Source organism: Nerophis ophidion, linkage group LG26 (assembly GCF_033978795.1).
Source record: "Nerophis ophidion isolate RoL-2023_Sa linkage group LG26, RoL_Noph_v1.0, whole genome shotgun sequence".
NCBI lineage: Eukaryota > Metazoa > Chordata > Actinopteri > Syngnathiformes > Syngnathidae > Nerophis > Nerophis ophidion.
Genome location: NC_084636.1, coordinates 2,465,760 through 2,478,259, shown reverse-complemented (window position 1 = coordinate 2,478,259; position 12,500 = coordinate 2,465,760). Strand labels below are relative to the sequence as shown.

The 12,500-nt window shown below is 46.6% G+C and overlaps 1 protein-coding gene across 5 annotated transcripts in view; it reads left to right on the top strand.

Moving 5' to 3' along the window:
* Nucleotides 1-12,500, top strand: part of LOC133543312 (zinc finger and SCAN domain-containing protein 2-like) — a 23,219-nt gene that overhangs the window by 2,721 nt on the left and 7,998 nt on the right. For 2 of the 5 annotated variants that reach the window (XR_009804348.1, XM_061887805.1), the window contains exons 2-3: nucleotides 3,975-5,314; nucleotides 12,161-12,379. Coding sequence is in view for 4 of the 5 variants with exons in the window: in XM_061887805.1 (XP_061743789.1) it covers nucleotides 4,018-5,314; nucleotides 12,161-12,379 (1,516 nt within the window). In the remaining variant the exon portion in view is untranslated. Of the gene's footprint in view, nucleotides 1-3,974; nucleotides 5,315-9,745; nucleotides 9,982-12,160 lie in introns of those variants that run through there. The other 3 variants (XM_061887806.1, XM_061887804.1, XM_061887807.1) reach the window with 3 other exon arrangements.

Sequence of the window (12,500 nt, the reverse complement as noted above, 5' to 3'; positions counted from 1 at the left end):
AAAGAATTTATTTGTAAATGATGGTGGAAAATAAGTATTTGGTCAACCATTCAAAGCTCTCACTGATGGAAGGAGGTTTTGGCTCAAAATCTCACGATACATGGCCCCATTCATTCTTTCCTTAACACGGATCAATCGTCCTGTCCCCTTAGCAGAAAAACAGCCCCAAAGCATGATGTTTCCACCCCCATGCTTCACAGTAGGTGTGGTGTTCTTGGGATGCAACTCAGTATTCTTCTTCCTCCAAACACCACCAGTTGAGTTGATACCAAAAAGTTCTATTTTGGTTTCATCTGACCACATGACATTCTCCCAATCCTCTGCTGTATCATCCATGTATCCATTTTGGATACATGGAAAAATAGCCCCTCCCATCAGTTTTGCGTATTAACACGAAAATCACAAGAGACGTCTATCATGACAGGACGCACATATAAGTCTCAGGAGCCCATACCTGAAAATGAACAGAAAGTCAGCTTTCTTGGTTTTCGTCTTCTATTTATCGGCGGAAAAAGGGGTGGTACTTTAACAAACTCCTCCTTGGGACTTTAATCAAATGAGTCGCAGTTAACATTACAGATACTACACGTATAAGTGATGAGAAATTGGGAACATTTTCCCTGCGCAATAAGACGTGGGCGTTGCATGGCGCCAAACTTTGATTTGATTCTTTGCCACAAAACTATACCTCGGCTTCACAAGTTCAGGTCTGTTTTTCCACCGTGTTTGGCAAAAGAAAGGCGTCATACTTTTAACAAACTCCTCCTAGGGACTTTGGCCAAATGAGTCGCGGTTGGGTGATGATAAATTGTGAACAAATCTAGCCTACGCCATTAGATGTGGGCGAGGTATGACGCCATAACATTGATCCCATGATTCGCCACAAAACTCGGCTCCACAGATTCAGATCTTGATCTTATTTGGTAGAAATGATGATGATGATGATGATGTTCCCGTTGGCTGGAGCCTAGCGGCGAAAGCCACCAATCTAACTGTCATTTCTGCACTTAGGCCAGTGATTTTCAACCACTGTGCCGTAGCACACTAATGTGCCGTGGGAAATTATGCAACTTCACCTAATTGGTCCCAAAAATATTTTTTGCAAAGTGGGTTAACAATGATAGTTAAAAGGTGCATTTACTAAAAGCTTTACGAAAAGAGACGTTTTGTAATGTTTAAGAGTCAACACAGTCAAGATCACGGAGGGACTGGTGCAAGTTGTTCCAGAGTCTGGGAGCTCTAGTCTGGAATGCCAGCTCTCAACAGGTTTTAAAATGAGTTTTGGGAGAAGACCTTGGCCTGAAGAGTTGTGGCATAACAAGTCAGTGATGTACTGAGGGGCCCCACCGTGCAACTGAAGAGTAGTGGCATAACAAGTCAGTGATGTACTGAGGGGCCCCACCATGCAACTGAAGAGTAGTGGCATAACAAGTCAGTGATGTACTGAGGGGCCCCACCGTGCAACTGAAGAGTAGTGGCATAACAAGTCAGTGATGTACTGAGGGGCCCCACCATGCAACTGAAGAGTAGTGGCATAACAAGTCAGTGATGTACTGAGGGGACCCACCATGCAACTGAAGAGTAGTGGCATAACAAGTCAGTGATGTCAGAGGGGCCCCACCATGCAACTGAAGAGTAGTAGCATAACAAGTCAGTGATGTACTGAGGGGCCCCACCATGCAACTGAAGAGTAGTGGCATAACAAGTCAGTGATGTACTGAGGGGCCCCACCGTGCAACTGAAGAGTAGTGGCATAACAAGTCAGTGATGTACTGAGGGGCCCCACCATGCAACTGAAGAGTAGTGGCATAACAAGTCAGTGATGTACTGAGGGGCCCCACCATGCAACTGAAGAGTAGTGGCATAACAAGTCAGTGATGTACTGAGGGGCCCCACCGTGCAACTGAAGAGTAGTGGCATAACAAGTCAGTGATGTACTGAGGGGCCCCACCATGCAACTGAAGAGTAGTGGCATAACAAGTCAGTGATGTACTGAGGGGACCCACCATGCAACTGAAGAGTAGTGGCATAACAAGTCAGTGATGTCAGAGGGGCCCCACCATGCAACTGAAGAGTAGTAGCATAACAAGTCAGTGATGTACTGAGGGGCCCCACCATGCAACTGAAGAGTAGTGGCATAACAAGTCAGTGATGTACTGAGGGGCCCCACCGTGCAACTGAAGAGTAGTGGCATAACAAGTCAGTGATGTACTGAGGGGCCCCACCATGCAACTGAAGAGTAGTGGCATAACAAGTCAGTGATGTACTGAGGGGCCCCACCATGCAACTGAAGAGTAGTGGCATAACAAGTCAGTGATGTACTGAGGGGCCCCACCATGCAACTGAAGAGTAGGGGCATAACAAGTCAGTGATGTACTGAGGGGCCCCACCGTGCAACTGAAGAGTAGTGGCATAACAAGTCAGTGATGTACTGAGGGGCCCCACCGTGCAACTGAAGAGTAGTGGCATAACAAGTCAGTGATGTACTGAGGGGCCCCACCATGCAACTGAAGAGTAGTGGCATAACAAGTCAGTGATGTACTGAGGGGCCCCACCATGCAACTGAAGAGTAGTGGCATAACAAGTCTGTGATGTACTGAGGGGCCCCACCATGCAACTGAAGAGTAGTGGCATAACAAGTCAGTGATGTACTGAGGGGCCCCACCATGCAACTGAAGAGTAGTGGCATAACAAGTCAGTGATGTACTGAGGGGCCCCACCATGCAACTGAAGAGTAGTGGCATAACAAGTCAGTGATGTACTGAGGGGCCCCACCATGCAACTCAAGAGTAGTGGCATAACAAGTCAGTGAAACACAAAACATGCAAAATAGTGGCTTTTCTAAAAGTGTGTCTTTTTATTTTAGATATTTAAAAAATAATGTAAGGATTTCAGTGTGGGTGAAGTACTTTTTGAACACATTCAACAATATATGGTTATAATAACAATTATGTTGGTAAAAATAACCGTGACACAAAATTTCCAATGGTTGCATCCCTAACACTTGGCCATCACTCCAGCAGCACTGAGAGCAGACTCAGACAAACTAAGTGACTCTTGGTAATGTTGCAATTTTCAATGGCAACAAAGTAATTGGCGCAGAATTTTTCTATGAAAACAAGATCTAACAACTGCTCATTTAAAAAAAAATTAGATTTTATTATTTAAAATAATATTTATTAAGGTGTACAAAAGTACCAAAAATTGGTACCGTTGAGTACCTTTATCGGTACTGGGAATTATTATCATGTAGGCTCAAATGTGAAAGGTAGCCATCCCTACAAACAGCCCCTTTTAACAATTCAACAACCCAACATTGTAGTAAGTATAACTCAACTTGTGTTCAACAAATTAAACCCAATAGTTAGGTTGTGAATAAACAAACATTAAGTTGGTATAACTCAACCTTTGGGTTGAATAATTCAACGCAATAGTCTGGGTGGGAATAACCCAACATTGCTTTATCGTAACTCAAATTTTTGGTTAAATAATTCAACCCAAAAGTTGGGTTGAACAACTTAACCCAAAGTATTGAGATAAAATAACTCAATAATGGGTTTGTCCTTAACCAGCAGTTGGGTTAAAATTGGGTTATTTTTTAACTCAACATTTTTTAGTGTGTTTGCATTCTGTCCAAAGACTAGACAGTAGTCATTGTTTTCACTTTTACAAAGCATAGGTTTGTCTTGTAAGGATGTAACAATATCTTGATATCACCATACGATATAAAGGCCATGGTACAATATTATTGTGGTAATGTAAAAAAACTTTTCTGTGTTATTTTCCTTGACTGCGAAGCCAAAGTGCGTCTGAACGTCCAATTTTCGCTTTGCACGAGGATCCACTAGCCTGAGCTTCCCGACGGGTTTGCGCCCGGTTCTCGTTTCCCATCGCGTGTCATGGCATTATTCTGAGCATTTTGAAACTGTAGTATTTACAACACCGTTACATCCCTATTGTCTTATGTTCTGCAGACGTCTGTGGCGAAGAGCTTCGCTGCAGAAGTGGAGTTTTAGGATGGATCAGGAGGAGCCAAAGCCCTCCTACATTAAAGGGGAAGATGAGGAGCCAGAGGCCCTACACATTAAAGTGGAACAGCAGGATGCAGAGACCCCATACCATAAAGTGGAAAAGAATCAGCCAGAGGCTCCTCGCGTTAAAGTGGAAGAGGACCAGCCAGAGGCTCCTCATATTAAAGTGGAAGAGGAGGATGCAGAGACCCATTGCATTAAAGTGGAAGAGGAGGATGGAGGGACTCCTCACATTAAATTGAAACAGGAGAATGCAGAGACCCCATACCATAAAATGGAAGAGGATCAGCCAGAGGCTCCTCATATTAAAGTGGAAGAGGAGGATGCAGAGGCCCCTTGCATTAAACTGGAAGAGGAGGATGCAGATACCCCATACCATATAGTGGAAAAGGATCAGCCAGAGGCTCCTCGCGTTAAAGTGGAAGAGGACCAGCCAGAGGCTCCTCATATTAAAGTGGAAGAGGAGGATGCAGAGGCCCATTGCATTAAAGTGGAAGAGATGGATGGAGAGACTCCTCACGTTATATTGAAACAGGAGGATGCAGAGACCCCATACCATAAAATGGAAGAGGATCAGCCAGAGGCTCCTCATATTAAAGTGGAAGAGGAGGATGCAGAGGCTCCTCATATTAAAGGGGAAGAGGAGGATGCAGAGTCCCCTTGCAATAAAGTGGAAGGGGAGGATGCAGAGGCTCCTCATATTAAAGGGGAAGAGGAGGATGCAGAGTCCCCTTGCAATAAAGTGGAAGGGGAGGATGCAGAGACCCCATACCATAAAGTGGAAGAGGAGGATGCAGAGGCCCCTTGCAATAAAGTGGAAGGGGAGGATGCAGAGACCCCATACCATAAAGTGGAAGAGGAGGATGCAGAGGCCCTTTGCATTAAAGTGGAAGAGGACCAGCCAGAAGCTCCTCATATTAAAGGAGAAGAGGAGGATGCAGAGGCCCTTTGCATTCAAGTGGAAGAGGAGCCGCACAGCACCAGTCAAAAGGTGCTTGGAGGTCTGGCGGAGTCGCCAGGGATTGTTGTGTCTGTGAAGAATGAAGATGAAGGAGACAAAGGTGAAAGGGAGGCGGAGCCTCCAAGCAGCAGCTGGGCTCAACAAGCAAGGACAGAAGCTGAGGGAGACCAGTGTGGAGCAGCTCACTCAGCTGCAGGCAGTGAGGACACCAGGCACTCTCCTCACACCGACCATGGAGACAAGACACGCTTTAAATGTTCTCAGTGCGACAAAACCTTCAGTCGCCGTCACGATCTGACTAACCACGCAAGAACACACACTGGTGAGAAACCATTTCCCTGTTCAGTGTGCGGTACATCTTTTAGTGGGAAGCGCTCATTGAAAAGCCACATGAAAGTGCACACCGGGGGGGAAAAGTTTATCTGTTCATTCTGTGGTAAAGAATTCTTCGAAAAGGCGAATCTGATACGACACGCGACGACTCACACCGGAGAGGCGCCTTTTTCCTGTTCTGACTGTGCTAAACGTTTTAAACCATGGTGTCAAACTCTGGCCCGCTGTGTAATTTAATTTGGCCCTTGAGGCAATATCAATTTAGCATTAGAGCTGGCCCGCCGGTGTTCTGCAGCGTCGGTGCCGCTGTAACACCACATTCACCGCTAATACTCATACTTGCCAACCCTCCTAATTTTCCCAGTAGACTCCCGAAGTTCAGTGCCCCTCCCCAAAATCTCCCGGGGCAACCATTCTTCTGAATTTCTACCGATTTCCACCTGGACAACTATATTGGGGGCGTGCATTTAAGGCACTGCCTTTAGCGTTCTCTACAACCTGTCGTCACGTCCGCTTTTCCTCCATACTAACAGCGTGTCACATAATATTTGTGGCTTTTACACACACGCACAAGTGAATGCAAGGCATACTTGGTCAACAGCCATACAGGTCACACTGAGGGTGGCCGTATAAACAACTTTAGCACTGTTACAAATATGCGCCACACTGAATCCACACCAAACAAGAATGACAAACACATTTTGGGCGAACACCCGCACCGTAACACAACAGAACAAATACCCAGAACCCCTGGCAGCACTAACTCTTCCGGGAAACTTCCAGCAAACTGAGCAATAATTAACGTTTTATTCATGCATTTTCTCTTGCTACTTCAAGGCTTGAATGTTTGGTTCATTCATTATTGTTATTTTATTTTCAAATTTATTATTAGCCTGTGGAAAAAAATTCATATTTACCTCAGAAGATTGCAAATAGAAAAAAAGGCATACAATTTTTATTAAAATTTTATTTGATATGCCATTGATATTTTTTTAATTATTATTATCATTATTTGAAACTGGATTTTGCATGTCACTAAAGTTATACAAGCCTTGCTTGTTCAATATTTAATGCAAAACTTGCGGGGCGGCATAGCTCGGTTGGTAGAGTGGCCGTGCCAGCAACTTGAGGGTTGCAGGTTCGATTCCTGCTTCCGCCATCCTAGTCACTGCCGTTGTGTCCTTGGGCAAGACACTTTACCCACCTGCTCCCAGTGCCACCCACACTGCTTTAAATGTAACTTAGATATTGGGTTTCACTATGTAAAGCGCTTTGAGTCACCAGAGAAAAGCGCTATATAAATATAATTCACTTCACTTCACTTGTTTGGGTCCCTAATTAAAAAAGTTAATTTGTTCAACCTTGGCCCGCGGCTTTGTTCCGTTCAAAATTTTGGCCCACTCTGTATTTGAGTTTGACACCCCTGTTTTAAACGGAAGCAATCCTTGAAAAGACACATGAAATTGCACACCGGGGGGTTTATCTGATCATTTTGTGGTAAATAATTCGTCGAAAAGGCGAATCTGACACAAAACGTGAGAACTCACACCGGAGAGGCACCTTTTTCCTGTTCCGCCTGTGCTAAATGTTTTAAACAGAAGCCATACTTGAAAAGCCACATGAAAGTCCACACCGGGTCGGAAACGTTTATGGGGGCGGTATAGCTCGGTTGGTAGAGTGGCCGTGCCAGCAACTTGGGGGTTGCAGGTTCGATTCCCACTTCCGCCATCCTAGTCACTGCCGTTGTGTCCTTGGGCAAGACACTTTACCCACCTGCTCCCAGTGCCACCCACACTGGTTTGAATGTAACTTAGATATTGGCTTTCACTATGTAAAGTGCTTTGAGTCACTAGAGAAAAGCGCTATATAAATATAATTCACTTCACTTCACTTCATCTGTTCATTCTGGGGTAAAGAATTATTCGAAAAGGTGAATCTGACACAACAGGTGAGAACTCACACCGGAGAGAAGCCTTTTTCCTGTTCTGACTGTGCTAAACGTTTTAAACAAAAGCCGTCCCTGAAAAGCCACGTGTGTATCGGCTGGGGACATCTCTGCGCTGCTGATCCGCCTCCGCTTGGGATGGTTTCCTGCTGGCTCCGCTGTGAACGGGACTCTCGCTGCTGTGTTGGATCCGCTTTGGACTGGACTCTCGCGACTGTGTTGGATCCATTGTGGATTGAACTTTCACAGTATCATGTTAGACCCGCTCGACATCCATTGCTTTCCTCCTCTCCAAGGTTCTCATAGTCATCATTGTCACCGACGTCCCACTGGGTGTGAGTTTTCCTTGCCCTTATGTGGGCCTACCAAGGATGTCGTAGTGGTTTGTGCAGCCCTTTGAGACACTAGTGATTTAGGGCTATATAAGTAAACATTGATTGATTGATTGAGAACACACACTGGGGAAAAACCTTTCACGTGTTCATTCTGCGGTAAAGGATTCCACGAGCAGGCCAGTTTGAAAACGCACACCAGAGAGAGAGACTTTATTCCTGTTCGGCCTGCGGCATGGGCTTTGTACGAAATGCACAGTTGGTGAAACACGCAAGAATACACACTGGGGAGAAACCGTTTACCTGTACAATCTGCGGCGTAGGTTTTAGACGAAAGCGCCATTTGAAAAGACACACGCTCATCCATACCGGCGACAAACCTTTCTCTTGTACTATCTGCAACAAACGCTTTAGTACCCCATTAAAACTTGTAGCACACATGAAAATACACGCTGGCGGGAAAGCGTTCAGTTGTAGCGCGTGCAATGCAAGATTCTCTTACAAGCACCAGGTGGACAAACATGAGTGTGCGGGTCGGAAGAGCAACAGGAAATAAAAATGCAGAACTTTACTGTCAAGACACTTTCTGAAAATGTGACATCATATTTGTCTGTGTAACACAATCCTGGTATTGTCCTACCATTTAAAAGCATCAAAAACTGACGGATCACTAAAATGTTTTATATTATTCAATTTGAAACGTGAGCTGTTTTGCCCACGTGTGTGAAGTTGGCAAGCCTATATCTATATGGCCACCTATGCCCTTGGCCCCAAGTGGAGCCTAGGCCATCAAGGACCACTTCGCCACCGCGCTCTGGTTTTGGCTATCCACTTCGGTCCAGTTGATTAGGTTTCTTGAACTCTGCCTCAGTGTCTCGCCTGTTGCCTCTCTTCCTTTCTCCTCGCGGGTTCCAGGCCAGGGCTTGGCGTTTGATGCTGGCTTTTTGAGGGTGTGTCCGATCCAGCCCCGCTTCCTCTGCAGTATCTGGTTAGCCCCTGGTTCCTGTCCACAAAACCTTGTTCCAGATCTTGTCCGGCCACTGGATTTTTGTACATGCGCCTCAGAATGGTGTTGGAGAATGCTTAATTCTGTTATTACATTGATGGTGTAGTCCGCCATGTTCACTGTGGAGAGGCATAGCTGGCGAACGAGCAGTGGGGCAGGGCACGCTGGAGCCCGGCCCAAGATGGCGGCAAGGAGGAAGAGATGACAACGACCAAACGGGAGCGACGCTACAAGCGAGATCAGGTGTGTGCATATCTTCTCTCAGCGTATAAAAGGGGAGAAGGAGGAGATAAGGAGGTGGAGAGCCTGCAACAGCGACTGAAGAGCAAGAGCGACAGAACGCAAGACGGCGACGACGAAGACGCGGCCGACTAAAGAGCGAGCAGCGGGAGCGACGACGGCGCGAAAGACTTCCTCTATTTGAAAAAATAAACGAGAGCAATGTCCTTCCTTGATGGTCCTGGGAACCCTCACGACAGCAAGCAACTGTCACATACCCAATCATAGAGCAGAATTGACTTCACGTTGTAGTTGAAGAGGCAGAGTTTGGCTCTCCTGCTGATTCCTAGAAGTTCTTGACTGCTCTGGTTGTTGACGTCTTGGCCTGACTTCGGTCTTCGCTTCAAAGCTTTTGGACAGCTGGTCGGCGTGGGCAATCCAGTAGGTAAATTTGCTAAGGATGATGATCGTCTCTGGAACTCTGTAGTGTCTCAGTACTTTCCACACCATCTCTGTCCACACTACAGAATGCCTTCTTATAATCTATGAAATCTATGTAAAGGTCGGAGTTCCACTCCAGCGCCGGCTGCTCGATGACGCGCAAGCTGGCGACAGGCTCGTTGTTTCTCTCGAAGTCTTCCATTATGGTCTCTGAGCTTGGCGTTGACGGCCTCTTTCATCATTTCCTGTTAAATCCTGTTGACAAACTTGCCTTATGCCGAAAGTAGCATTCTACCTCTATAGTTGCTGCAATCCCTGAGGTCTCCCTTCTTCAGCAACTTGATAAGGATTCGTTGTTTCCACTGTGCTGATACTTTCTCCTCCTCCCAGCTGTTTCTATGTCAGTTTTGATAGCTTCTGCTGGAATTTTCACAGTCATGATGACTTTTTTTGATCCCTGCCTTTGGTTTATTGCAGCTGGTGGGCAGATCGCTCTCTGCAGGTGTGTCCTAGAGCTCAAAAAAAGTCTGCGGGCTATAGAGCGTTTTCCGTTCGGGCTCCAGTACTCTGGAATGCCCTCCCGGTAACAGTTCGAGATGCTACCTCAGTAGAAGCATTTAAGTCTCATCTTAAAACTCATCTGTATACTCTAGCCTTTAAATAGACCTCCTTTTTAGACCAGTTGATCTGCCGCTTCTTTTCTTTCTCCTATGTCCCCCCCTCCCTTGTGGAGGGGGTCCGGTCCGATGACCATGGATGAAGTACTGACTGTCCAGAGTCGAGACCCAGGATGGACCGCTCGTCGGGACCCAGGATGGACCGCTCGCCTGTATCGGTTGGGGACATCTCTACGCTGCTGATCCGCTTGAGATGGTTTCCTGTGGACGGGACTCTCACTGCTGTCTTGGAGCCACTATGGATTGAACTTTCACAGTATCATGTTAGACCCGCTCGACATCCATTGCTTTCGGTCCCCTAGAGGGGGGGGGGTTGCCCACATCTGAGGTCCTCTCCAAGGTTTCTCATAGTCAGCATTGTCGCTGGCGTCCCACTGAATGTGAATTCTCCCTGCCCACTGGGTGTGAGTTTTCCTTGCCCTTTTGTGGGTTCTTCCGAGGATGTTGTAGTCGTAATGATTTGTGCAGTCCTTTGAGACATTTGTGATTTGGGGCTATATAAATAAACATTGATTGATTGATTGATTGATGTCCGGGGGTGCAGCGGTTCAACAGCTCCCTGAAGTATTGTGCCAATCGCTTCAGTAGTTGCCGGTGCAACAACGCCGGAAATGTGTCCCGTGAAAAAACGTCCGACCGGAACTCTAATTACTAAAGTTCCTTGGGTGAATAATGTAAAGTCACTACACCGGTATGTTTTAGTGTTTTCATGGTGAGTCTACTGACAGATATAAGTAAGAACATTACACTACTTTATATTAGAAATGGCAAAAGTGGACAACTAATGTCCCATAACAAGAAGACAGAAAAAGGAAGAAGATTGACTATGGTGTCGGCACGGACTTGAAAGGCGGGCGTGTGCAAATTTTCAGGACTTATGCAGATCCCAAATACGGATCAGCAGGTACTAGAAGGTAAGAAAAGTTGCTTTTGCACAATATTGTGAAAAAAAAACGCCAGATTATATGTTTTACAGCATGATAATACTCCTATGTTGAAGCACAGTGCAATCCATCAAGTGGTGTGGCTTCATAGCTTAACAAAGTCCTACTAAAACATTTTAATTGGTTTTTGAGTGCTGTGTGTAATGTTCTATATTTTCAATGGAACACAGGGGTTAGTGCGTCAGCCTCACAATACGAAGGTCCTGAGTTCAATCCCGGGCTCTGGATCTTTTTGTGTGGAGTTTGCATGTTCTCACCGTGACTGCATGGGTTCCCTCCGGGTACTCTGGCTTCTTCTAAAGACATGCACCTGGGGATAGGCCCCTCCCACCTCCAAAGACATGCACCTGGGGATAGGCCCCGCCCACCTCCAAAGACATGCACCTGGGGATAGGCCCCTCCCACCTCCAAAGACATGCACCTGGGGATAGGCCCCTCCCACCTCCAAAGACATGCACCTGGGGATAAGCCCCTCCCACCTCCATAGACATGCACCTGGGGATAGGCCCCTCCCACCTCCAAAGACTTACACCTGGGGATAGGCCCCTCCCACCTCCAAAGACTTACACCTGGGGATAGGCCCCTCCCGCTTCCAAAGACATGCACCTGGGGATAGGCCCCTCCCACCTCCAAAGACATGCACCTGGGGATAGGTCCCTCCCACCTCCAAAGACTTGCACCTGGGGATAGGCCCCTCCCACCTCCAAAGACATGCACCTGGGGTTAGGTTGATTGGCAACACTAAATGGGCCCTAGTGTGTGAATGTGAGTGTGAATGTTGTCTGTCTATCTGTGTTGGCCCTGTGAAGAGGTAGTGACTTGTCCAGGATGTACACTGCCTTCTGCCCGAATGCAGCTGTGATAGGGTCCTGCACCCCCTGCAACCCCGAAAGGGACAAGCGTTAGAAAATGGATGGATGGACATATGTTTATTAAGTCATATTGCAGTCTATGAGTATCTCTTATGTGTGACTGCCATCTACTACCCTCACTTATCATTTCACCATGCACCAAATATAATAGATTGGAGGTTGGTAAGCACAACCAAAATTATTCCACTCATTAGGAGCACCGGGGTTCAAGGCACACTGTCAAGTTTTGAGGAAATTAGAGAATTCTAAGTGCGCCTTATAGGCCGAAAAATACGGTAACTTACTTGAGGTGCCATTAAAAAGCTTACCAGACCTCCACCTGACGTTTTTGTCGTATCCACATATCCAAACGACAAGATGATATTCCAATCAACCTGTTTGTCTTTTTGTGTCCTGCAGAAGTCTGTAAAGAAATGCTTCCCCTCTCTGAGCTGCAAAAGTGGAGCTCAAGGGTGGAGCATGAGGAGCCTCAGCCCCCCCTTTTTAAAGTGGAAGAGGAGGAGACAGAGGCGCCCCTCCACCTTAAAGTGGAAGAGGAGCTACAATGCATCGCTCGAGGCCTGGAGAAGTTTCCGGTGATTGGTGTCCCTGTGAAGAGTGAAGGTGATGAGGTCAAAGGTGAGGAAAAGAGAAAGGTTGAGCCTCTAAGCAGCTTCTCTGCTCAGCAGGCATCAGCAGAATCTGAGGGTGACCACTGTGGAAGAGCTCAGGCAGAGAATGTCTCAGCTGCAGATATGTT